Source organism: Podarcis liolepis, assembly GCF_965112155.1.
Source record: "Podarcis liolepis genome assembly, chromosome: 4".
Lineage (NCBI taxonomy): Eukaryota > Metazoa > Chordata > Lepidosauria > Squamata > Lacertidae > Podarcis > Podarcis liolepis.
Genome location: NC_139558.1, coordinates 80,718,538 through 80,744,352, shown reverse-complemented (window position 1 = coordinate 80,744,352; position 25,815 = coordinate 80,718,538). Strand labels below are relative to the sequence as shown.

Below are 25,815 nucleotides of genomic sequence, written 5' to 3'. Positions count from 1 at the left end.
GAAAGTTGGAACGGTAAAAGCAAAGGCCAGAAAATCCAACCATGAAGGCCCAAATTCCTGAGTTTTGGTAGCACGGGCACCAGGCAAACCTCTGGTAAATGAAGAATTACCAATCCCAGAACTCACTAGCTCCTCTTTCTTACTCACCAGTAAGGTTCTTGGGAATGCTTTTCTGCCTCTTGCTCTGGTTGGAAGATTAAAACCTCGTGAACTTCTAATCATGTTACCTAATTATTATAGCTTTTGTGCAGTCAGGTGGCATGCTTATGAATATCAGTTGCTGAAATCTACAAGAGAGGAGTATACTATTGCACTCAGAACCTGCTTGTGCATATCTCATAGGCATCTGGTTGGCCACTGTGATGCTGTGCTAGATAGGCCACCACTCTAATCCAGCAGACTGTTTGTTACTATGTTATGGTTCAGCTTCATGGCACTAAAAGATTTTAGTAAAAACAACCAGCTTACGAGTTCAGGTTCGGTTGTAATCACAAGCACCTGCATGTGATAACGCCACACTGGTCTGTGATATTCTAACGTGATCTTTGACCCTAAACAAGTTGCTCTTTGCTTGTCCTTTTCAAAACCAGACAACTAAATATTCTTTCTTGACTTCTGAGACGTAAATTCTAAAAATGGATTTACTGGCATGTAAATTAATGTATAATATAATCGTTTCCCCTCTTAATCTACACTAATTTTGCTTAAACTGACTCATTTTTTAGATAAACTTGTTCTATCATAAACAGCTTGAATTGCCATGTTTCTTTCTAGTGACTTGATTGGATGTGAAATAATTGTTTTAAGAAGCACTGATACAGATGTTCAAAAAATGTTTTATTTATCTCAATATTTTCATTCATTATACATTATACACACAAATAAAAGTCAGTCAAGGAAAGTAGTGCAAATATTGTCATGATTATTGCAAAACACACACTCCCAAGGCAGCTCAGTCTTAGAGCCAGAATCAGTGCAAAGATTAACTTGGGCAACCATTGTATAAAAACTTCCAGTTCCATACAGTTTTGAGTGTCTGCGCACTACAGACACAGATTGGTTTAAGGCTGCATTCTTATGCACCTATACCTGTGAATAAGTTTCACTGAAGTCAATGTGCCTTACTTCTGAGTAGACAAATATTCATGGGATTGCTAAATCATTTGGTTTCCTTAGGAAATCCTGAGGGCTAGTTTCATGAAGGACAATACAGATCTGAATATGCTCAGCATATTTTAATTCCCAAGATTCTTTGCAGTAAGCTACTACAATTACACTAGTCTAAAAGCAATCACTTGTTCTTACGCTCTTTTTATAAATCCCCCCCTAAGCACACATTTTCTGATCTTTAGCCAAAATGATCAGTTCCTTCTCTAGATGCATTAGCAATAGCCTCCTGCCAACCTAGTGCTTTCTAGATGTTTCAAGCGACAACTCCCATCAGCCTCAGCCAGCATGGCTAGTGGTCAGGGATGATGGGAGCTGGAATACAAAGCACCTGGGGGCACCAGCTTGGAGAAGGCCATTTCAGATAAAATACTTTCTTGTTCACTCTTGTGTGCTATCGGATCAAGATAACAGAACTTCTCGTGAACTTTCACTTTGAGTTAATGTGAAGCCAACTCCAGGCCCAGACTCCTTGGGTGGAGGGCGGCTTTTGCTATAAGACAATAAGACAACCTCTCACAAAAGGAGGAAAGTGAAAGTTCTCTGGTCAGTGAATTGCTATTACCATTTCCACCCAAGCAGCTATTAACTTTGACAAAGCAACTTTGTCCTGAGTAATTAGTGCCAGAAGTTATTACAGAGCCTGTCTTCAGCCACAACAGTCAGCTTCAGTGCAATATCTCTCCAGCAAGCTTGCAGTCTTGCTGCTGCTGCTGCTGGTGGTTTGAAGAAAATACAGTCCTTTCTTTTGTTCCATAGCTGTCTGTGGCAGCTTTCACCAACGTGCTCTCCACATGTGCTGGAGCTGAGGATGAAGAGTTGTAGTCTAAAACATCTACAGGACACCCAAGTGGGCAAAGTAAAAGGGCAATCTAAAGGTTACCCTAAAGCAAGGTGGTCCAACAACTCAGACCAAGTTACAGGTAGGTAGCTGTGTTGGTCTGCCATAGTCGAAACAAATAAACAAAAATCCTTCCAGTAGCACCTTAGAGACCAACTAAGTTTGTTATTGGTATGAGCTTTCATGTGCATCTGAAGAAGTGTGCATGCACACCAAAGCTCATCCCTATAACAAACTTAGTTGGTCTCTAAGGTGCTACTGGAAGGATTTTGTTTGTTTGTTTCAACTCAGACCAAGTGGGCCACAAGAGCACTTCATCACAGAACCTGGGGGCCACGCACTGTATTAAATTTCCATATCGTCAATCAAAGTGGTGCCCATAAAATGAATTACTGCTAGATGAGACCCTCCCTCCCCCGCCACAGGTTCTCCACACAACTAGGGGGACTCAAAAGCCAGGAGCAGCATTTTGCTTCATGCTATGTGGAAGAATCAGAGCTGGCCCTCTCCCCGATATCTCTGGCACATGTACTTGGAAAAGAGAGATCAGCCACTTGGTTCATGCCAAGCTTTGGAAACACTCAGATGCAAGAGGAAGTAAGATTCTCACTGCTTCTGACCATCTCCATAGTCCAGTAGGAAGCGAGGCCACAGCTTGCCTCCCCTGACACTTTGGTAGACAGGTCCGGTTAGTGGAAATAATGGTCGACTACCAAAGCAGCTACATTTGGAAAGCTTCCTCCTTGCTGCCCCACCTTCCAAACTCCTGTTTATTATAGCTACTGTGCAAATCCTACCCTCATCCAACAAATGTACTATGGCAGCCACATACACAAATTAAGAAATACAGAGATGTGGAAGAGGCGGCAATTGGGTACATTGGGCTGAGGAAAGTGTGCCCAGTCCGCTGCTCATTCCCCATGCTTCCAAAGCCCAAAAATGCTATTTACAGTGTATTATGACCCCAAACAATCTGCAACCTTCACGATCAGGGTGGGGCGGGGTGTGGCAGACATTACATAGGAGATAACATCAATCAGTCTCTGACTTAAAAAATGGAATTTGCTAGGAAAGGCAGTCTGAGTGAAGGGAGAGCATAGGAAAAGATGTTATTATTACTAATTGGATTTATAGCCAAGCTTTCAACCCAACGGTTCCCCAAATTAATGAATGTTAGTACATTAAAACAAAGTACAGCAATATCATGGACACAACCCCCCCCCCCCCACAAGAACATAAAACATCATTCCAACAGCACACATTGTATAAACCACCTGAATGGATGAGTCCTCAGATATTTTTCCCTCACAGGGAGATAAGCAACTGGGGGAAATAAATTCTGAGTGGGCAAACTGCAGGAAAGAGAAGTGCTGACCCCCACCCCACCCCACCCCACTCCCCGCTGTTTCCTCACTCCTAACGGCAGTCAGGGTTCATTAAAAACCCTTTCAGAGACATATCACAATCTTCCCATGGACATCTAATTTGATCTATGGGGGAGAGGGGTGTGTGGATCACAGAGACTGAGAGGGAGCATTAGAAGTCACTAAGGAACTCTCATAAAACCATCAGCATGAAAGCACCTCAGCGCTTCATGATACCGCAAAGCAATATATGGCAAGAGGGGAAATAACATCCTAAATGTTAGCGATATGAAAAACTCGCCAGGTGTTGCTAACAACATATTTTATGTTGGGGGGGAGAGATGCCATTGAATGGCATTCTCTATACATACTGTCATTATAGAGCATATAAACCCAAGTGGCAGAAGCAGTTTTATCATCTCAATCCCTAATATTAATTTGCTCTGTGGCCCTAAGACAAGTTCGATATTAAAAGGTTGCCCACCCAGAGGTGGAAGGTGAAGTTGGCAAAGAGTACCTGCCTCAGAGCAGCATCGAGAAGATTAATGACTTACATATTTGCCAAGCACTCCGAAGATGAAAAGTGCAAAATTACACTTTACAGCACATTAACTGTGAACTAATTAGATGCACAGCTCTGGTTCCATCACAGGAGCTCAAAAGAGTTGTAAAAAGAAATGAGGAAGATTCTCCAGACCAGATGGGAGAAAAATGTTAAAGGGCTCAAGGAGAGACAAAATTAAGCTTATTGATTTTGAAAACATTATTGACAAGGCTTTTTTTCCAGCAAGAAGATGAGAAGGTTTTTTGGGGGTTTAGGGCCATCTCCGCTTAGGGGGAAACTGTCCACCATTGGAACAGTTGTGGTCCAAAAGTGTGGGGAGGGGGGCAGCACTTCTCTTTCTCTCTCTTCCTTTCTCTTCATTCAACCATCATTCATCCTCTCACTCACAAAAACACATATTCCTTCACTTGCAAAGTTCCCCTTACTTGGGTGGCGCGCACGCGCACAGACTTCCACCTCCCCATTCCCCCCCCCATCTAGCCAACCAGCCTGTTCTGCTCCTGCCTTTCTCTGTGTTGTAACTATTTCACTGGCAGAACCACCCCGGCCATCACTGGAGAGTGCAATCGGCACTACCAGGGGTTTGAAAAATGGCCAGCATTCCTACACAGGCAACCAAACCACAGAGTGTGGGCCAAGAATAGAGTTCCAAAGCACCACTCTATATCTGTGGCACACTATGCCTGACCCACACACAAGCAGGAATGCCTGCCTGCTGGCCCCCCCCCCAATGGTGGTGGTGGCGGCAGGTATGGCAGACTCTGGGCTTCCACATTGAGGAAGTGGAAGGGCCATGTGAGACCCAGACAGGTAGCCCACTTGTGCTCGGGATAGGAGCTTTAAATCCAGTTATTTCAAAAGAGGTTTAAGCACACCTAATCCTGTGTTGAAATGCAGCCCAAACATTACGTAGTGTCTACCCTGCAGGCAGCTACATTTTGCATTGCAGGCTTCACAGGTTCAACATGCTTATCCTGAACTGCATGCAAGGTCTTGCTCTTCCTTTTCATGTGAACCGACCCTATCAAATGAACCAATTGAAACACTACCTAATAATTTAACAAGTCAATCCTTAAACAAAATATACAATTACATTAGGGTCTTTTTTGTTTTGCTTACAACTAATCTTTTATCCGCTGTAGAAAGTGCTGTTGGGGGGGGGACACACAGCATACAGTAAACATTGCTGATTAATCCTCACTTTTGTATACCCAAGTGCATTGGTAGGCCAAGCTAATGAGGGATTTGGTTCACATTTAAAGGCGAATCTTCCTAACTCCTGAAAATATATGAACCAAATACAGTCATCTTGTGAAATTCAGACTTCTTTGAATTTTGCAATGCAGATCTCTAATCAAGCAATTCATACAAATTAGGTAAAGTGTGCATAAAAAGTGCATATTAGTGGATACTACTTGCAAAAACATTGCGTACAACAATGTGCGTGTAGGAGAAATTTGTACTAAGATGCTGACCTTTTTTTAAAATGAAAGAATTTGCAAACTGATGTTGAAATTGAAAGACTCGCCCATTCTTAGGCCCAGTAGAACAATTTAAGGAAAATAGTGCAAGATAAATCACAGTGGCATTTTATACAATTGTATGCATCATAAAGTAGGTTAACTTATGGAAGTTCGTGGAATTGGCTGCCCCCTCCTCTCCTCTGCCATTGTGAAAGCCTCTGCAGAGGTTTGGCGGCCCTTTCGGAACAACGGGGGACAGGGTGTGGGGAGCTGTTGGGTGGAAGAACAGAATGGAACCTTTCTTTCCATAAACTTCTTTAACTTAGGATCCAAGCCCAATTCCAATTGATTCTCCAGCTCTCCCAATAGCCCTTAGAATCCCATCCTACATGATTCCGGAGGGAGACATAACCTTTCAGAGTGGCTTTTTTTCAGGGGGTTAGGGTTAGGGTCAGGTGGCTACAGAGGTGGAACAGGAGATGGGAGCCTTTTTTCCATTATGTTCCTTAAGTTACCTTAGATTCCAAGCAAAGATTGCCAATCATTGTTATAGACTGTCTGCATTCAAGGCACCTGCCTGTCCTCTGTGTAAAGAAGAATCAGGTTTGTTCAGAATTATTTTAAAAATAATTGGCTCAGTTTCTGCATTTTCTTAAACTTGTCTGGCCACAGGGCTTGCTTGCAGATGTGGTCACACAAAAATTGGGGAAGCTATGTAGGACCTCCACAGCTTATCCAGGCAATTGCTCAAACAGGGTTTGTTGACAGCACTTAAGCCATCCTGTGATTCTTAACTCCCTCTGCAACACAAACACGACCTTCCTGTTGCAAGAGTAGATAATTCAATTTACATATCAATATACAGTCGTACCTTGGTTTTCAAACGCCTTGGTACTTGTACGTTTTGGCTCCCGAACGATCGAAACCCAGAAGTGAGTGTTCCAGTTTTTGAAATTTTTTGGGAAGCCGAACATCAGATGCGGCTTCTGCTATTGTTTCCGGTGCGCCTGCGCAATCCAATTGGAAGCCACGCCTTGGTTTCCAAATGTTTTGGAAATCGAACGGGCTTCCAGAATGCATTCTGTTCGAAAACCAAGCTGCGAGTGTATAATAGTTCAACCCTGTAGGTAAGTTCTACTGAACCCAATGGGCTTATTTCTCAATAGCCACACATAAGATTGCGCTGCATGCAAAATAAGTGCATCATTTCCTTGCTGAGGAAGTAGCGTCGCTGCTGCCCATCTGTCCACTTCCTGCAAGCAGGTATGCATCACAGACTTACTGGTGTACACAAGAAAGTCTGGTTAATACAGGAGTCACAGAATTCCGAAACTCAAAGGCCAGGGCATTTCAAAATGATGAGAGAACAGAAATGTGTCCAAACACGGTGACGCCTTGCCCTTTCCAGTAAGCAGGAGCGACAACCAACCTGAGTTCAGGTGAGCAGCAGCACCAACACTGTCTGCTACTGATTGCACTGAAACATTAACAGCTATGCGTAGGTGCACCAAGACATCAAGGGCCTGATCCCAGTTCTGACATCACTCCTGTTTCAGCACCGGCCAATGGCCTATTGCCTTTTAAACAGCTCAACCAAGGCAGTGCTTTGGGTGCTTCCAGACAATCTGTTTACTGAGCATTCATTCCTGATCTGTTTGCTACATTGGCTATTTAGTGAGCATTCACCCTGATTTGTTTGTGGAGGTGCTAGAAGACGTTGTATCCAGCAACCCTATCCTTTCCAGTCCATTTCCCCATCACTTTCCTTACTGCAAAAAAGCCTGATGTTTTGAGAAAGCAGGTTTGTTGAGCAAAACCTCCCAATCAACTGTCATTGCAAATTTGCCAGTTTGTGATTGAATCCCACCCCAGCATAGCAACAGACTGAAAGCACCATTCATGACTCTCTTCCCTGCTACCGCTTTGCGCAGCATCCTATGTACCATCAAGGACAACAGCAAACCTGGGATGGTCATTTCTTGTAGAGATCTAAGAACGGACACATCAGATCCTTCTTTAGCTGTGCCAATAAGAGTCAACAGGTATGGCCATGATAGAAGAACAGGAGAGGAGGGCTAGCCTTTAGACAAATTCTCTGTTCAGCTGTCAGCATTCTCCCCAAGGGAGTCGTCTTCATTTATAAGTAGTGCAAAGTGATATTCATGCCAAGTGGCATACAGAAACCAGCTGGGAGAAAGAGATAAGACGTTTTAAAGAGGAGATACGGAACACACTGTACTAAGTCGACTGAAAATGTACAGAAATCATAAAGCTGTCATACACTGCAATGAAAAAGGTCCATGTGGCGTATTCAGTAAGGTTGTGACAATACCTCCCTGTATGCAACCTGAAATGGATAGTCCTCTTAACCTTTTGAAGGAAACACCTGTCATGCCAGCTTTAAGATTAAGAGCAAAGGCAGGTGGAGCATTCTAAGAGCAGCTAAAGCAGTTTGGAAGCAACCTTGCCAGCCCAAAATAGCTTCTCCTTTATCCCAGGACGTGTGTAGAAGAACAACACTTCTGCAAATTTTCAGCATGGTTCACTTTGAGCTGGGGAAAAGCTGGCCAAGGAGAATTCCTATTGGTGAAAATCCATGGCATTTACCTATGCACCTCCCCCTTGCCAATCTCTAGAATGTGAAACACAAAGGAAAGCAAAGGATGGACAGCTGAACCAGCATTTTAATTGCTGGTACAGTCGTACCTTGGAAGCCAAACGCCTTGGCTCCCGAACAAATCGGCTCCCAAACAATCGAAACTCAGAAGTAAGCATTCTGGTTTTCGAACCGTTTTCGGAAGCCGAACATCCAGCATGGCTTCCGATGGGCTGCAAGAAGCTCCTGCAGCCAATGGGAAGCCATGCTTTGGTTTCCAAACGGTTCCGGGAGTCGGATAGACTCCCGGATTGCATTCTGTTCGAAAACCAAGGTACCACTGTATACATGTTTAAGGCAAGTTCCATACTGCAGGGAGAAGGACGCACTGTGACCACTATTTTAAATGTTATGTCTGTGTCCACCCTAACACTTTAGGTATGTGGCAAAGTCAAGGCACTGTTGGGAAATCAGCATAGCAGGAAATATTTAGCCTGAGTTTCGCATTCTTTTTCACTAATTTCCAGCAAATACTCTTGTCCTGACGGGTAGACTTTTGTCAGCGATACACCTCTTCCTGATCATTCTTTTACTGATCTATTATTACATTTGAACTCAGCCCATCTTCCAAGTAGCTCAGATGGGATTATTCCCTTTTAACCCTCACAAACACCCTGGAATGAAGTTTTGACCGGGAAAAGTCTTGTACAGAGAAAAAAATGTGGCGTTGGTTGGTCTCCTTTGTTCAAGTCAAAGGGTGACATTCAACTACTGAGAGTGGACCTATTGAAATGGATGAGTCTCACTTAGTCATGTTCATTTCAATGGGCCAACTGTTTAAAGGCTAGTCAAACACACCTAAATACTTTACCAGTACTTTACAGTACTCAATACACTGGTACCTTGGTTCTCGAACGGCTTAGTTGTCGAACAAATCGGCTCCCGAATGCTGCAAACCCGGAAGTAAGTGTTCCGGTTTGCGAACTTTTCTTGGAAGCCAAACGCCCGACGCGGCTTCTGCTTGAGTGCAGGAAGCTCCAGCAGCCAATCGGAAGCCGTGCCTTGGTTTTTGAACGGTTCCGGGACTCCCGGAACAGATTAAGTTCGAGAGCCAAGGTACCACTGTACTTAATTCTTTAATTGATATTTCATTACAAGAATTTCATTCATAAAAGGATAAGAGTGAGAGAAAAAAGAAAGGAAAAAAGTCAGTGAGAATGAAAAAAAATAAAGAAAAAATACTGTTACCAGATCTCAATACTTGATAATATACGAGGTAGTGATGCTGGAGATTTTTATAATGCACCTAAGGATGCACCGGTGGAAAGGTGGTAGCTCAACAGAGGAGCACTTGTTTCATATGCATTTCTCTGGGTCATGTTGGGCCAGTCGCTGTCTCTAACTCTAAACCTACCTCGCAAGGTTACTGAAAGAGGGAGGGGGAGAACCACGTAGACCACCTGGAGTTCCTTAGAGGAAAAGGTGGGCTATTAGTGCAATGTAATAAATAGCTTTGCTTTTGGCACTAGCCAGAGGAGTAATATGCATACAACCTCAGTGTGATCAGCGGAATTATGCAAAGGCCAGCTGAGAAGAGGAAGCAGAAGCCTGGAAACCAGCCCACAGTGGCAGCATAAAGACTATTGAACGTGACAAGTCCAAGAGTCCCCATCACGACCTCTAAGCAGGCGATGCAAGCAAATATAGCTCCTGTCAAAACAAGAAAACACAAAAAATTAAAATAAAACACTTGTGCTTTTCTCCATTTATTTGAAACATTTCTCAACCGCCTTTTCTCAGAAGATTCCAGGGTGGCATTCCAGAGTGTTACTTAAACTATTCATGCAACTTATTAATAGGGTTAACCTTTTTTATTTTTTTAAAGCCCCAAATAATAAATAACAATGTAAAATAAAACTGACAAATCCACCCAACACCTCCTAACTCCCTTTGTAATTTATGACATGACAACCGCGAACTATCCTTTCGCAACTTCAACTCACCTTGTTCATTAGGAAGAACTAATTTGGACAACATGGATCGAAGGACTGGAATGGGCATAGCAAGTAGCAGGGAAGGCACTCTCACTGTAAAACACACAAGCCAGCAATATTATGAATAGGAGACTGAAATAGATGAAGCTGTACTGTAAAATACAACAAAGCAAAAGGAAACAGCCAATATATTTTGATAGTCATATAGGGTTGTCTCCAACTAAGTCATACTCTGAGAAGATCCACTAAAATAGATGCATTTAAGTTACTCAAGTCTATTTCAATGGGCTTTCAATGGTTTGGTAAGGTTTAATGTGAACCTAACTTGAAACAATATGCAAACCGAAATGCAAACGTATTTCAAAATTCATACTTTTCTGAATTTTGTGGTGCAGTTCTCAAACCAAGGAATGTCTATAAAATTGCATATATTCTTGAAAATAATGTAGTCCAGAAATTATTCTTCATGGTTGTGAGCACCACTTGTTTTCAAAACGTCTACATAACCAGCATTCTTACCAAAAGTTCTGAATTTTCACCAGTCTGGTACTGAACTCACCTAAAAACATCAGCAACGTAGTGGTGGCAAAGGCAGCCATGACGGCTCCTCCTACGTAAGAGAAGATCCCGAGGTAAACAAGGTAAAAGTCCTTTAGGTACTTGACAAGGACAAGGATTCCTAAAAAGCCAATCAGAGAGACAGCAGTAGATGCAGCTGAGCCGTATCCTATGTAGATGGCATTCCAGCAGAGCGGGGCGTTCAGTTCATAGATGGTGTAAAGAGAAAGCGCGCCGATCATTGTGAACAAGTAAGTCATGAATGTACAAAGCAGCAATGTGATCAGAGTCCGCTTCCTACAGGAAGAATTCCGAAATAAGTCATAAACTCCAGAAAAGGTTTCCTTGAACTTTTCTTTCAGAGACTTTGGCTCAACTTCAGATACCCGGACCGTGTCATCCAAGAAACACATAACGTACAAAATGTTGACCACCTGAAGCAGTGACATCATCACGTATGTCCAGGTAAAGCCCAAAGCTTTTAAAATGTAGCCTGAAGACAGTCCTCCCAATCCAGAGAACACTCCAAGGATGAAGTCAATCACTGCTATTCGGATGGTATTCTGCTTCTCATTCTCGCAAAGGTCAGCGATGAAGGCAAAGGCACCGCCAAGGAAGGTTGCTAGGCTTCCAAACAGCCCAGTAACGAAGGCCGAAATGAAAAGGAGAGAGAGGGGCAGCGAGAAATAGGATATAACGCAGAGGAAGATGCTGCTCACGAGACAGCCCACCATAGGAAGAACCAGCGATACTTTGCGCCCCCAGCGTTCTCCATTTGCTACGACGACAAAGGCTACCAAAATGCTAAGGGCACCTGCACACAGGTCTGTTTTCAAGATAAAAATAGACATCTTTTCTTGGACTTCCTGAAAGAAGAAAATAAAGAGATTTAATATAAAGGAGCGGATTGTAAATCCGTAAATGCAAACCTGTGTAATAACTGATTGTTATTGGCTTGCGATAACATGGAGGCAAGCATGGAACCAGTGTGTCGTGGAGTGCCCTCCCTGCTGAAATACCAAGGTGCCATCAGTATTGGCATTCCACTGGCTCTTGAAGACACACCTGAACTTAAACTTGATCCTACTGTTTTTTTCAGTTGTTTCAATTGTCATGCTTTCTAACTTTATTTTCTTTCCAAAAACGACCCCATAATTTTTGGATTTTATTGATATTGATACTGCATTTTATGTTGTATTCTATGCTGTTTTATAGTCACATTTTAATCAATTCTTCATATTTGCTGTTAGCCGTCCTGAGCCCAGTTTTTAAACTGGGAAGGGTGGGGTATAAATAAAAATTTATTACAGTATTATGATTTATTATAACTGGCTTGTGGCATATTTTAATTAAAGATGTTTTAATGCTACGGTGGAATTGTTAGTGTATTTTAATTATGTATGGATTTTATAATTGGTTTTATAGTTGCAAACCACTTACAAGCCATTTCTGTATATGAGCAGTACATAAATTATTATTTAAAACATCATCGTCTTTCCCTCTTTCATACCTCAACATGCATGCATGTAGGAGAAAGTGTGCAGAGGGAAGGCCAAATTTTGATCAGCCCAAGCAACCACAGACACAAAAGAGCCCTGAAGTACCGTTTTAGGTCACATTCACACCATACATTTCAAACACAAGGTTTTCCCACCAGAAGAATCATGGGAACTGTAGTTCACCCTCGCAGAGCTACAATTCCCAGGACCCTTAACAAGCTACAGTTCCCAGGATTCTTTGGTGGAAGGTGTGTGCTTTAAATGGTGTGGATATGATTTCAACACATTTACAGCAGCATAAGATTTTGTGGACTGGATTTTACATCACCCAGTGCGTGAAATGCCAGTCGAAGCTGTACCTGTATCTGTGTATCTATTTACAGACGGGAGAAGAATTATAAATCACCGGGTTGAAATGCCACAAAATGCAAGGTGCCCATTACATTTCTGTGCAAAGCTCAAATGTATCAAGCTCACAGAGAAAGCACTGACAAGCAAAGAAAGCACAGAGGTTATCTCGCACACACTTGAACTTTGCGCAGAAATGTTGCAGACTATGCCTCTTGCATTTTGTGACCTTTCGGCCCTTCTGTAAACGATTCTCTCTCCTTGAGAGTGGCAGAAAAACACTTGCCAACTGAAGATACGCTTGATGTGTCTGTTCTGAGAGACAGAGTAGGACCTTGGGGCAGGTGTCCAGGTTCCCCCTCACTCAGCCGACTCAACGGAGGGGCCCCACCCGAAGCCGCAGGACTGTTGTTTCCTATGATCGTGTTGTTGTTTTTCTGTTTGAAGACTTTCTTAACACAAAAGGACCTTTAACTTCCTCTGGGCAAGACGATAACATGGCAATGCTCTGTCTAGATGGAGCAGCGGGGAGGAGAGGCAGAAGGCCCAACACTAAGCAAATGTTGCAAGAATCCCAGCTGGTACAAGATGCCCCTAGTGCTTGACGTTGTGTGCAATCCAGAGGAAAAAACCATGAGCCTTGAATGCACTTATTTAAAGAAGTCGATAGGACTTTGCCACGTCAGCTTGGGCTGCACACAGCCATGTTTTTCACATGAGGTACATGCTGATCCCTCCAGATAATGAGGGAGAGTTACCAAAACATATGCTGTATATAAATTAAACACAACACTCCACTACTTAAGTCAGTTGCACAAGAAAGTAATTGAGAAGCACCTGGATTAAAAGCAGCTTAGTTTCAGCAAAGCCAATGAAGTATTACACTGTGACGCTAGCTGAAGATTTGGCCCACAAGTCTAAAATCTGAAGATACGTTTAGGGCACAGTTTGTGAAGCAAATAAATAGAACTTACAACAAAAACTTAATCAGGGAGGAGTCCTCAACTTATATATAGATTAAATTAAGGGATAGAGCATTGTGAGGCAAAACAAGATGCAAGGAAGGGAGCACTGCTGGTAAACCCTATTATTAATGAAAGCATTTTCCACAATCTGCAACCAGTCTAGCAAGCAAGATCCCTGCATTGCATACTAAACAGTGTACAGTGGTACCTTAGCTGTAGAACAAATCGGCTCTCGAACGCCACAAATCCAGAAGTGAGTGTACTAGTTTGCAAACGTTTTTTGGAAGCCAAACGTCCAATACGGTTCCCGACTGAGTGCAGGAAGCTCCTGCAGCCAACTGGAAGCTGCGCCCTGGTTTTCGAACAGACTCCTGGAATGGATTAAGTTCGAGAACCAAGGCACCACCCTATCAGTGTAAGATCCCCCACTTTAGCTATAAAGATATTTGTTCAAGCAGGCCAGCCACCAGGAAGCACCACAGTCTGGTCTAATGAATTCCGAGCTTCTTTGTAATTAAACATGAATCCAGTTCTAATACAGTACAAAAGATATTTGAATGCAAATTGCTAGGAAGGCTTCTTAAAAATGCTCCTTTAAAATCCTTGATCTTGAACCATCCCTAAAACGAGTGACCAACACTGACCATATTCAAGTTTCTAAGGCAATCAGTGAGTTGGAGATATACAACTTCTCTGTTTTTAAAGTTCAGCCCACCTGGGATGGGGTAGCCCTCCCCCTGAAAAATCAGGTTGCGGTCTGGCAGTACTCCTGGATGAAGATGTCCAAAGAGTACTGTGGCCAGGGGTGCTTTTGTCCAGCTTAGGCTGGTGCACCATCAGCAACCATTCTTGAAAAGCTCTGACAAAAAGGACTACATTTGAAGAAATAAAAAAATTCCTTCCAGTAGCACCTTAAAGACCAACTAAGTTAGTTCTTGGTATGAGCTTTCGTGTGCATGCACACTTCTTCAGATACACTGAAATAGAAGTTGCCAGACCCTTCTATATAGTGAGAAGGTGGGGAGGGGTATTACTCAGAAGGGTGGTGGGAATGGGAGATTGGCAGATAGCTGAGATGAGCCTGTTGACGACTCTTAACGACTGTAATAGGTCTTACAGGAAAAGGCAAGGGGTGAGAAGGTGAGAAATGGCTTAGTCATGTATAATGAGATAAGAATCCAATGTCTTTGTTCAGACCAGGTCTCTCCATGGTTTTAAGTTTGGTAATGAGTTGCAATTCAGCAGCTTCTCTTTCCAGTCTATTTCTAAAATTCCTTTGTAGTAAAACAGCTACTTTGAGATCTTATATAGAATGTCCTGGGAGATTGAAGTGTTCTCCTACTGGTTTCTCTGTTTTGTGATTCTTGATGTCAGATTTCAAGAAGAGTCGTCAACAGGCTCATCTCAGCTATCTGCCAATCTCCCATTCCCACCACCCTTCTGAGTAATACCCCTCCCCACCTTCTCAATATATAGAAGGATCTGGCAACTTCTGTTTCAGTGTATCTGAAGAAGTGTGCATGCACACGAAAGCTCATACCAAGAACTAACTTAGTTGGTCTTTAAGGTGCTACTGGAAGGAATTTTTTTATTTTGACTATGGCAGACCAACACGGCTACCTATCTACATTTGAAGAGTCCACACAAAGTTCAGTTGGTGAGCCTACTGAAACGCCCTCTTAAAGCCGCTAGAACCCCGTCCTTTTTTGCACCTGGTCCTCCCAGCTCTGACTATTCTAGCAGCTGACAATTCATTGACTGTGTCATTTAGCTCAACAGAGGGTCTTGTGTATCCTTGGCTCAAGTGACGTTTTCTTTGCAACGCTCTCTCCCAGTGGGCACAACCCAAACATATGCATTTTAAATTTTTCATTAAAGTTTGTGCAACTTAAGAGCATAAATCTCTCACAGAGACAGAGACTAGCAGTCCAATCCTACAGATGTTTACTCAGAGTTTACCCAGTGTAAACTCAGATGTTTACACCAAACCCATTGAGTTCCGCGAAGATTACTCCCAAGAAAATAAGAGTAGGAGCTTTCTGGATAGAAACCAGTAGACTTGTGCTGTCCATTTAACTATGCCTGGTATGCACCCGAGGAGAACTCTGAGCTTACCTTTTGCTTCAAGAAAGTTGGATCGCTTTGGTTCACATGGCAATGAGAAGCATTGTCATTATCGAAGGTGGAATTGGTAGCCTCCTCCCAGAGCTTCCGATACACATACTGCTGCATCAACGGCATGGAATATAAAAACATGAACAAGGCAACCACAGGTTCCACTACCATAAATTTCTTCATGCTTGAATCTGAGTTTTAATTCTGTTTCAGAAAGAAAAGAATGTATTAGTCTTCTGGAAAGGACATCAAACTGGCTCATCAAACTGGGAAGGTACCTGCACACCTGCAGTTCCACAACAGGTGATGAGTCAAGCAATAAAAAACACTGCAACCCTGATGGTTTGGTGTGCTGTTACCAGAAGGGGTGGATCTTCTGTAATTCCTTGTTAAATTATGAAAGAGCCATTTAACATGCTCTGACTCACATTTGCTCTAACCTACGCTGCTAAGATGGGGTTTTCAAATGAGTTTAGGACAAGGGAGTTATATTTTTTAATAACGTCTACTGGGTTTGGGGTATACGGAATGTAGTACCTCTGGGGGCAGACACATCATGCGCCTTCTGAGGTAGTTTATCACCTTTGGTCCCCACCCTGCACTCAGCTCTCACCTGTGGCTTCCAGAAGTTGTCAACGTGCAATAGGGGTCGCTCCCCAGGAAATGGCTCCGACTGGCCGGCTAATCCAGATGAGGGCAGCTGATGGCTTTCAAACCCTCGGTGAGTTATGGACTTCCACTGCATGTGAAGACAGGCTCCAGCGGATTGAGCAGACAAGAATAATAGTGAGTCGAACAGTCAAGAAGGTAGGTGGTTTCTGCTCATGCTGTAGGGGGAAGTGAGGGGGCAGATGGGGCTCATCAACCTGGGAAGGTACCCTAGCTAGGATAAGGAAAACTCTGGCCCTAAACTTCCACTGCCTTGTGTGGTATCTTCGGGAAAAGAAAAGGAGTCCCTAAGATGGTTGGATGGCCTTGTACGCCTCCTCCTTGCAACTCCTGCAGCCAAACTGGGGCCAAACTGCTTTTCTTTGGGCCATATCAGTGAGGCCGAGAGGAGGGTCTTGTCATCTGGGCAGCACAGGACCTCCATACACAATGCCCAGGCTTGTGCCTCAGGGAGGTCACTTTGGTGCAGCAAATGCAACAGTTTGACTTCACCCCTGGAGGTGCACTCCATTGTCTCTCAAAACAGACACATGCCAACAACCTACTGCGTCATTTTATCCATTTTCCTGCTTTGCAATTTTGGTTTCTGTTTTTCTGTCTTGAGAAACATAATTAGACAATGCAACCAATGCTTTTTTTTCCCTGGCAGTACACAACGGTACACAGTATTGCCACCTTTTTCGCAAGAGAAGGAGGCAGGAGGCCTCTTGGACCCCGTCAGAGCACCGCGCCTCCTTCCCTAAGCTGGGAAAATGCTTCCTGGGCTTGGGGAAGGAGGCGTGAGCCCACGTCCCGGCAGAATCGTGGATGGTATGACCCTGTGGCGATAATAGGCATGCACAGTCAGGTATTAAGAGTACAGAACAAGGTACAGAGTTGCAGCAAGTCCTTTAATTATCACGCATAATGTAATAACTACATACTAATATTTTAATGACGTTCCAGTAAGACATACAACTGTTTTACATGTATTTGTTTTTCCTGACTCCCAAGGAAGTTTTCCAATCAGGGCAACCGCCCAGAGTATCAGCACCTTTCCCCCCTAGAAATAAAGCACTTTAATAACAACTGCAGTACTGGTTGAGTGACCTGGTTAAAAGAGGGGACAGGGCTCCCGAATCTTTAAAAGTTGTGTTTCAGCATGTATGCCTTTTATGAAAAATTATGGCCTTTTCCAGATGGCCTGTTTATTCAGCATTCATCCTGATTTGCTTGCAGGACAGTTAAAAGACAATGAATTATAAGGCAGTGGTGAACTCATACAGCAACTGTCACCCCAGGGAGAGTTACCTTGTCTGGTCTTTAACTGTAATAAAGATTGATTGAGGGTTTTTTGTTATCTATCACAGCTTCCCAGTGAATTTGGTGTGGGCTAGAGACTTGTTTCAGGGCACAAAAGCCCAGCTCCTCGTTCATATTTATAGCAGCAGTTATTGGTGTGTACGTGTGTGAACACACATTTTACTCTTGAGAGGGTCTTTCAGAAAAATAAAGTGTTGGGCCAAACACAATGCCAGCACTTCTCATAGAAGGCAGCCGTCCAGCAGCAAATGTGTATGTTTTTTCCTCCCAGGATGCAAGCTCTAGTTTCTTATTCCTCTGGATTGGCCTGAGAGACATCACAATTTAACATGCATTGTACAAAGACAAAACTTTAGGGTACACGCCGGTGATGCATTTTCCAAAAAGTTTATTCCAAGGCAGGAATTATGCTAATACCAAGATTATACTCCATTGGAAAAAGCACAGGTTCTTACAGTCTAAGGCCCAGAACTGCTTATCAGTACTGTACTGGTCCACACTCAAAGACATGTTACTTTTTCTGCCTCAAGTGTCTTAGAGTCACCCAGTCAGCTAGAAAGGGGAGCTTTTAAGCCACAGTATGCTCCAAAGCTAAGCATTTAGGAACACTGAAAATACTAGGTGCTTCAGTTTCAAAAGAATGGTGTGCAACTTCTGTTATGTACATTGGAACTTCTAGGGAAACACAAGTCACTCTGAAAGATATTGGACCACTCCAAATCATTTGCCCACGTATGTGCACAGACTATGGTAAAGGTAAAGGGACCCCTGACCATTAGGTCCAGTCGTGGCCAACTCTGGGTTTGTGGCGCTCATCTCGCTTTATTGGCCGACTATGGTAGAACTAGCTAAAAGGCAACACCTGCACATCTGCATTGATTGTTGCAACATGTCCCTAATTATTATTATTGTATAGGAATACCATAATAATAATAATTAGGAATACAATAATAACTATAAGATTAATGTGTAATCTTAGAATCTTGTACTACCTTAGAAGGGGCGTGGCTGTGACAATTGCCACTGCAACTCCTTTCTGGAAAACAAACCTGGGAATATGCATTTTTAAAAAAGAATGACTACCACTGTTTTAAATAAACAAAGCTTGGTCAGCTTCATTCGGACTTCATCCAGGAAAAGAAGGAAGGTGAAGTAAAGCTCAACTGGTTCTTAAGGTCATGCGTATCTCTCACATGACACTGCAAACAAAACCTACCAAAACAAAAATCGCACTCGTCAGTTATTTAACCTTTGCGCAACTGTCTGCTTGGCGGCTCGAAAAACCTCAAATGCCTGCCTTTTTGAGCCACAGGTCATCAAACTGCAGAGCGGTACCCGTTCACCTGAAGCAACCTTGCAAGTCACCCCCTGCGTGTCAGATTGCCAGAAACTTGTGCCTATTTGTTTTCCCCTCCCCTCCAGTCAGTTCTAAGTGGGGCGGAGGGGGAATGTTATTTTATTTCCCCCCCCCCCAAGCATCTTGTCGCCTGCAGCCTAGTTTATACAGTATTGCAAAGTGGCTCGACTTCGGCTGCCATGCAAACGAACGAACAGCCGCGCGCTCTGTGCAAGTAAGAAGATGCTCAGGTATTTTTGCAGTGGTTTTTTCCCGCGGGACGCAGGGGGACACACACCCCTAAACATTTTGTGAAGAAAAAAAGCACGGCGGTATTTGAAAGCAAACAATGTGGCGCAGGCAAGCAGCTGCCCAAATTTCTCCCCATAACCCGGAGTTATTGTGCACGCGTTTGCCCCTCTGCTCCCGATAACGCGCGCGCACGCAGCACCGGTGAATGACGGCGGCGCTCGCGCAGGCGCGGGCGCGCGCAAATTGCGCTCCAGCGCCGCCCTACTCGCCATTCGCTTACCTCCGGCCGCACGCAGCCCCACCTCTCCCGCTTCCCCAGCTCCTACTACGCCTCCATGGCCTGTTGCAGAAGAAGGAGCGCCGCCTCTCCATTAGGGAGACAAGCGCTACCTGCCCTCGGCTCCACGCGCGCTCCTCGCCCGGCTCACGCGAGGCCCTGTTTATAGGTTCCCAGTGCTTGAGAGAGAAGCCCTCACGCAAGGACAGCGGCGATTGGCCGGGCGACGTGTCACTCGAATCCGCAGGAGCCCGCCTCGCGCCTGGGTCTTGTTCCGCGCATGCCCGGTCTGTGGAGGCGGCCGCGCGGCTTTGGTAAAGTCTGGGCTTGGCTGGCTTGGGGCGGCGAGAGTCCAAAGGCTGCGCGAGGAGGACCGAGAGATCTTAGCGCTCCTGGCGTTATGCAATAGGCCGTCTCTCCCACTTGGTTTCCACAGTCGCTAATTCCTACCTACTGCGCCCTTCAGAAGGAGAGGGACTAGATAGTTGCCCCGAAGTAACCTCGGACAACATGAACTGTCGCAAGGCAGTTCGCAACCATGCAGTAAAAACAGCTTGGGTTGGGTTTTTTTTTAAAAAAAATAGTGGTCTCTGTATCATTATTATTATTATTATAAAATTTGTGTACTTCACTTGTAGATCACAGGGCAGTTCACAAGATAAAAACACAAAATACAAACTAAAAAGAACACACAAACCATTAACTCCTCCTCTTTGTAACCTGGTGTTAAGCTGGATAGCTCACCTTGTATGTTGGTACCAAAAACCTGAACTCTGCCCTCTAGCAGACTGACAGCCAGTATAGATCTCACAGACAATATTATTATTTTGGAATGCCCTCCCATCGTATGTCAAACAGAAAAACAACTATTTGCCTTTTAGAAGACATCTGAAGGTAGCCCTATTCAGGGAAGTTTTTAATGGTGTTTTACTGCGTTTTTAATATTCTGTTAGGAGCCGTCCAGAGGGGCTGTGGCAACCCAGTCAGATGGGCAGCATATAAATGACAACATTATTACTATGTTATGTGCTGGCAGAAGTTTGCTCACCCCACCCCCCCAAGCAGCCTGCCAGCGGAAGGGTCCAGAGTGCATTCAAGTAATCCAACCTTAAAGCTATGACTTTATGCACAACTGTGGCCAAGCTATCAATCCAGAAAAGGCTGTAGCTGTCTTACCAAGCAAAGCTTGGTAAAGGCACTCCTTGTCTGCCTTAGGCCTCTAGCCATTTCTAGAATGACAAGCATGAGATTAATACAAATACATTTCACATGCTCATGCAAGCTGAAACAAAGACAACTTTGTGGTGTCTCAAAGGCGGTTTATCCCATAGAATTTCCAATCTGTTTTATTTCTTGGAAGTAGCAACTTGACATGATCCAAAAATCCTCATTTGTTTTAGAAAGAAAATCCTCAGAATAAGTTACTAGAGGCATAGCTGGGTTAGTAAAAACAACAGAGACTTGTGGCACCTTATAAACTCAAATTCATTATGGCATAATAAGAGGTGCATGTTCAGCATATGGGAGAAGCTATACAATGAAGATGCTAGATGCATCTCTATGAATCTTTTCTCAAATTTTACAGCTGCTTCTATATTACTGATCCGTTAGAACAAAAAAGCCCCCCAACAACAGCTCTATTATTATTTTAAATATCTGCATGTATGTAGTTCCATGTGTTAAACAGTATCATCATGGCTACAGGAATACAACTGGGTTTGCTTCTGCTGCCTTGATGGTAAAAGCATATTTAACTTGGGGAATGAGCATCATTTTGTTCTAGAAATGATAATATATTTTTAAAGTGGAAATAATGAAATGAGCATTTTGGTGAATTTGTATGTGTGGGGCTGGCTGATGACTAAAATATTTTTAAGAGAGAAAATGTGGCAACCAGCATCAGCCCATGGTGACCCTGGTACTGTTGCAGGCCTTGCTTGTCACTTAGCTCATCATCTGCAGCTCTCCAGCAGATCATTTGGTGGGTCCTGGAATTTGCCCCAGCCCTACCTGCACCACTGAAAAGAGTGCTAGAAATGTGTTTATAGAACAGAGGAAGAAAGCTTTCCTGCTGAGTGCCCCTTTGCTTGCTCCTGCTGTTTCATCTGTTTTGAGATTTACAGGTGGTCATTTTTCCATAGCTGCTTGCTAATTATTCTGCTGCTATTCAGCCATTTGAAGTTGGTTCTTCACACTCTTTTCCCCATTGCAATACATATGTTTACTTTAAAGTGTTCTTCAGGCTGCATAAAAAGTATGAAAATATCTTGTAAGCATGGGCCGCAGTCCTGAGAACTGTATTATTGTACTATTGTGTGCCCAGCAGTTCCTTTGTTTGTGAATGTGGTTGCCTTTGCAAAATACAGGCTTCCTCTTGCCACGCCACTGCACAGATATACTGCCTGGCAAATGGCTAATGAAACTCAGAGGTAAAGGCTGCTACTGAAAGCCAATCAACAGAAGTCCATTTGCAGGAGTACAGCATACAGGTCTTGAAATGTACCAGAGGCAGCCACCTGGATTGTGTCCATGAAGCCTTGTCATCTTGCATTTTTGTTCATGCCAATACCAACACTGCATTAAACCCGAGCTTCTTCTTATGACCTAAGTGGTATTCATGCTTGTCTCCTGTTTTTGTTTAGCTCTGTTATAAAAACCACTGTCAGTAAGCAGAATCCGATTCAGTGATTGATGGCTTGCATGCTTTACATCTTGTATAGTACTTTGTGCATATGGCTTCTCACTTTCTTTGTGGTTGGTAAGAGGTTCCAGGGGCAAATACCACGAGTTCTGTTTCTTTCAGGATGACAGCACTGAAATCTTATGCCTTTGGTCCTCAAAATGGCACCCATGGTATTTCTGTATTATGGAAAGCCCCTCCCACAAGGTACAGCTGGCACAAGCACTTTACAACTTGTTTAAGACACACTTTGCCCTGGTCTTTGGAAGAGAAGTATGCATTTATACTTGTCCTCCTTGCAAATGTTAGCGGTAAGGTGTTTTATTTTTTTATTGTTGTTTCTTTATGCTTTATTATGGATTACTTTTGCAGTTGTCTTGGTAACTGTGTAACCTGGCTTGGGACCTTAGAAATCAATCAAACAAACAAACATTGCTGCTATTACATGACATTCAAAGTAAGCCACCTGAGGTTGTGGCCCCACTCTACCTAGTGGTAGGGCTGGCCCTGTCTATCTCGCTGGGTTGCTTTGAAGATTTAATGGGGTAACCCCAAGTATGCTGCACTAAACTCATTGGAGGAGATACAGGTGAGATAGAAAATTCAATTTGTGGGAGACAAACCTCCTGATGAATTGGGCAGAACACATAATGAGATAGCAGTGCTGTTTCCCCTTCTGAAGTAACTCATTGGAGCCTGCTTCTCTTTAATTTACAGTACTTTCTTTTTTACAAGCAGTTCTGTCTTTCATTTCCACATTTCCAGCCACCACCTCATCCACTGTATTTTCTGACCTGTCATCTCCTTGTGATTCAGTGGAACTCTCCTAAAGAACAAGGCATTTATTTTTCATTGGTGTTTTTGAGAATTATCTAACAAGTCTTGTGGCGGGGGGCAGAGACTAGAGAGGACTGCTATCACATGACTCTTACTCATATGATCATATGAGGGCAAGCTCCCTCCATCCCCCCTCAACCTTTGTCTCTCTTGCCGAGGTAAGCAAATAAATGCTTTCCCTCTTTGTATTTCTGCACTAGGCTAGAATTACTGGTTGTCTGCATAAGCTGCTACTCGAGGGAAAGTGTGATGGTGCCATCTGATCAGGACTTTGGAGCAGATGTTCAGTGCCCCACACAGCAGAACAGGCAGGAGGGCCCCAAATGTATCAGGACTGACTTACCACATTTTGGCGTTGAATCATTCACACAATGATTCCAAGCACATTTCAAAGTGTTGGTGCTGACCTTTAAAGCCCTAAACGGCCTCGGTCCTGTATACCTGAAGGAGCATCTCCACCCTCATCATTCTGCCCGGACACTGAGGTCCACCTCTAAGGGCCTTCTGGCAGTTCCCTCACTGCGAGAAGCGAAGTTACAGAAAACCAGGCAGAGGGCCTTCTTGGTAGTGGCACCTGCCCTGTGGAACACCCTCCCACCAGATGCCAAAGAGAAAAACAACTACCAGACTTTTAGGAGACATCTGAAGGCAGCCCTGTTTAGGGAAGCTTTTAATATCTGAAGGACTATTGTATTTTAATATTTTGTTGAAAGCTGCCCGGAGTAGCTGGGGAAACCCAGCCAGATGGGTGGGGTATAAATAATAAGTTGTTGTTGTTGTTGTTAGCATCTTAGGGGTGTGTGAAAGCAGAGAGGAAGTTGGACAGTTCTCACAATGGAGGGATGTGGGAGGAAAGTCCCCAAGGATGTATACTGGGACTGGTGTCTTTAAGCTAGTTCACAAATGATCTGGAGTCAGGGAGCAAGCTGTGACTTAGCCAAGTTTGCAGAAGAGACCAAATGTTCAGGGTGATAAAAACAGGATCGCGAGGAGCCGAAAAAGGACTTCTCCAAACTGAATCTCCTTGGAAATGTGCTCTCTCTCTCTCTCTCTGTGTGTGTGTGTGTGAGTGTGTGTGTCAAGGCAGAACCGCAAACCACTGAGTAGGCTGAATTTGTACAACGAAAGGGAAAAAAAACAAGGAAAAAGGAAGTGGAAATCAAATGTGGCAAGCAAGGCAAATCACTTACATTGGCTGGAGGAGGAGAAATAGAGCCCAGATTCACAAGTTCATTTTGGCCACCCACATTCCTCCATAACATCATCCTTGGCCTTGTGTGCACACCTACAGTTGAAGGTGCTGTGTGAACTAGTTGTCCATAGATGTACTTTTCCCCTCTTTCTGCAATCTTAACAATATTCATCGCACCTTTCTGATAATGAGAGTTACTGCAAAGTGTATCAAGGTGCTGATGAGAACACACTGATGAAGTGCATGTGCGAAACAGCTGTTACATGTGCCTGCAGAGACCTCCCCTGGCACCCAAGTTCTCCCCCTGCCCCCCCAAACCAGGCTTGAAAAAAGCATTCTCTTCTATTCTATTGAATATGTCACAGGATATGTGTGGCGTTTAGTAGTTTTTCCACTTTGCAAATGGGCTCACAGCCCAAAAAGGTTGGGGATTCTGCCTTATAGTATCATAGTTAATTATAATCATAAATATATATAATGGCCCACATGTCTGTGAGTCTGCCTGAACCACTTGGAGGCAATAGACTGAGAGAAAAGGTAATAGGGCAATATGGAGTCCTCAACATAGGGGTTTATGATTGCTTTAAGAAGTCAATCATGCCTGTGTTGCATAAACCACCAATATAGCGTTACACACCACCCCCAATCTCCACGGCAGTGCAAGATTCCAGGAAGCTTCAAGCACACTTTAGTCTGAGTCTGTGTTTCCTTTGGAAAACAAGGCACAACAGAGATTGTGGTGTCTTTAGGATATATGGTTTATTTACACATATATACAACCTGAGCCTATGATGGCGGGGCTTACAGCATTATGCTCCAAGAGGGTTCCGTTCTCTTATTTCTGAAACCTTGGATTCAAACTGACAGCCCACATTGTGCCCTGACAACCATTTTCTCCAGCCTGTTGCCACTTGCAAGCTGCAACTAATTTCCCTCCAGTTTACATCATCCCTAACTGCAATCCTGAAACTCCTTCCTGGAAACTCTTACATTTTCTCCTGCTAACTACCCCTAGCACAGTGGGGCCATTTGCTGGCTGGCACCTAGTCTTAGTTTTCCTTATGGCTTTCTTAATGGGTCACCACCCTTAGCTTCATCCTCTTTTAATGGCCCACATCTCCAGGCGATTACTTCCTCAGGAAGGCAGCCTGCCTTATATATTAACATGACTTATATTTTGACATTTGTTTGGTCCAGGGGTTAAAAGATCTGGCGCACACAAACTCATAACAATACAAATTCTCGTCTTCTCAAACCTATTCGCTTGCCTAGCAACCACTGTTATCACCACACTTTAAGGCAGGCCTGTCCAAAGTCCGTTTTGGGGGGCTACTGTAATATGGCCTGCCGGCTGATTTAATCTGGCCCCTGTGGCAGTATATGTCCTGGGGTAAAATCCCTCCAAAAAGTTTAGCAATTTCAATCCTAAAAAAAGCTCAGTAACTTTGGTCGGCCCTCACACATGTTCACTTCATCAAATCTGGCTCTCTTTGAAAAAAGTTTGGGCACCCCTGCTTTAAGGGAATGGGCAAAGACGCATACCTAACAGGCCTCAAAGCAAAGGATCAAAAACAAATGGGAGCTTACAGACATGACCCACAGCCAACATATTTCCATACACATTTCCATAATATTTGGTGGGTCTTTTAGTAGCATTTACAAAGCATGTGAAGGATTGGTGAAATGCACACAAAAGGAAAATAAAATGGTGACAACTGATTGGCTCACTGTCTGAAACTGCAGGCAGGCTGGCTTTGTGGATGTCTTGCTTAGAATCATTTGTGCTTAGGAGTGC

At 43.7% G+C, this 25,815-nt stretch overlaps 1 protein-coding gene across 3 annotated transcripts; it reads right to left on the bottom strand.

Moving 5' to 3' along the window:
* Nucleotides 1-823: 823 nt before the first annotated feature.
* On the bottom strand, nt 824-19,527 carry SLC46A3 (solute carrier family 46 member 3). 3 transcript variants are annotated; one of them, XM_083498947.1, is made up of 7 exons: nt 19,315-19,527; nt 16,089-16,231; nt 15,476-15,679; nt 10,550-11,414; nt 10,000-10,083; nt 9,550-9,706; nt 824-7,587 (listed from the first exon to the last, which is right to left on the bottom strand). In XM_083498947.1, exons 3-7 carry the CDS (start codon nt 15,656-15,658, stop codon nt 7,500-7,502), a joined length of 1,377 nt encoding a protein of 458 aa, XP_083355073.1. In that variant the 5' UTR covers nt 15,659-15,679; nt 16,089-16,231; nt 19,315-19,527; the 3' UTR covers nt 824-7,499. The 3 variants fall into 3 exon arrangements, with proteins under 3 accessions (XP_083355073.1, XP_083355071.1, XP_083355072.1); XM_083498945.1 differs by having other exon boundaries at nt 16,089-17,186; nt 19,315-19,496; XM_083498946.1 differs by having other exon boundaries at nt 16,089-16,302; nt 19,315-19,490.
* Between the last annotated feature and the right edge of the window lie 6,288 nt (nt 19,528-25,815).

Excerpts from the sequence above, each read along its gene's own strand:
- SLC46A3 (XM_083498947.1), bottom strand. The coding sequence starts at position 15,658 with ATGAAGAAATTTATGGTAGTGGAACCTGTGGTTGCCTTGTTCATGTTT. Across the intron at positions 9,707-9,999 it reads AGTTCTTCCTAATGAACAAG|GAGCTATATTTGCTTGCATC; the intron begins GTGAGTTGAAGT and ends TTGTTTTGACAG. Across the intron at positions 7,588-9,549 it reads ATTCCGCTGATCACACTGAG|CTGGTTTCTGTATGCCACTT; the intron begins GTTGTATGCATA and ends TCTTTCTCCCAG.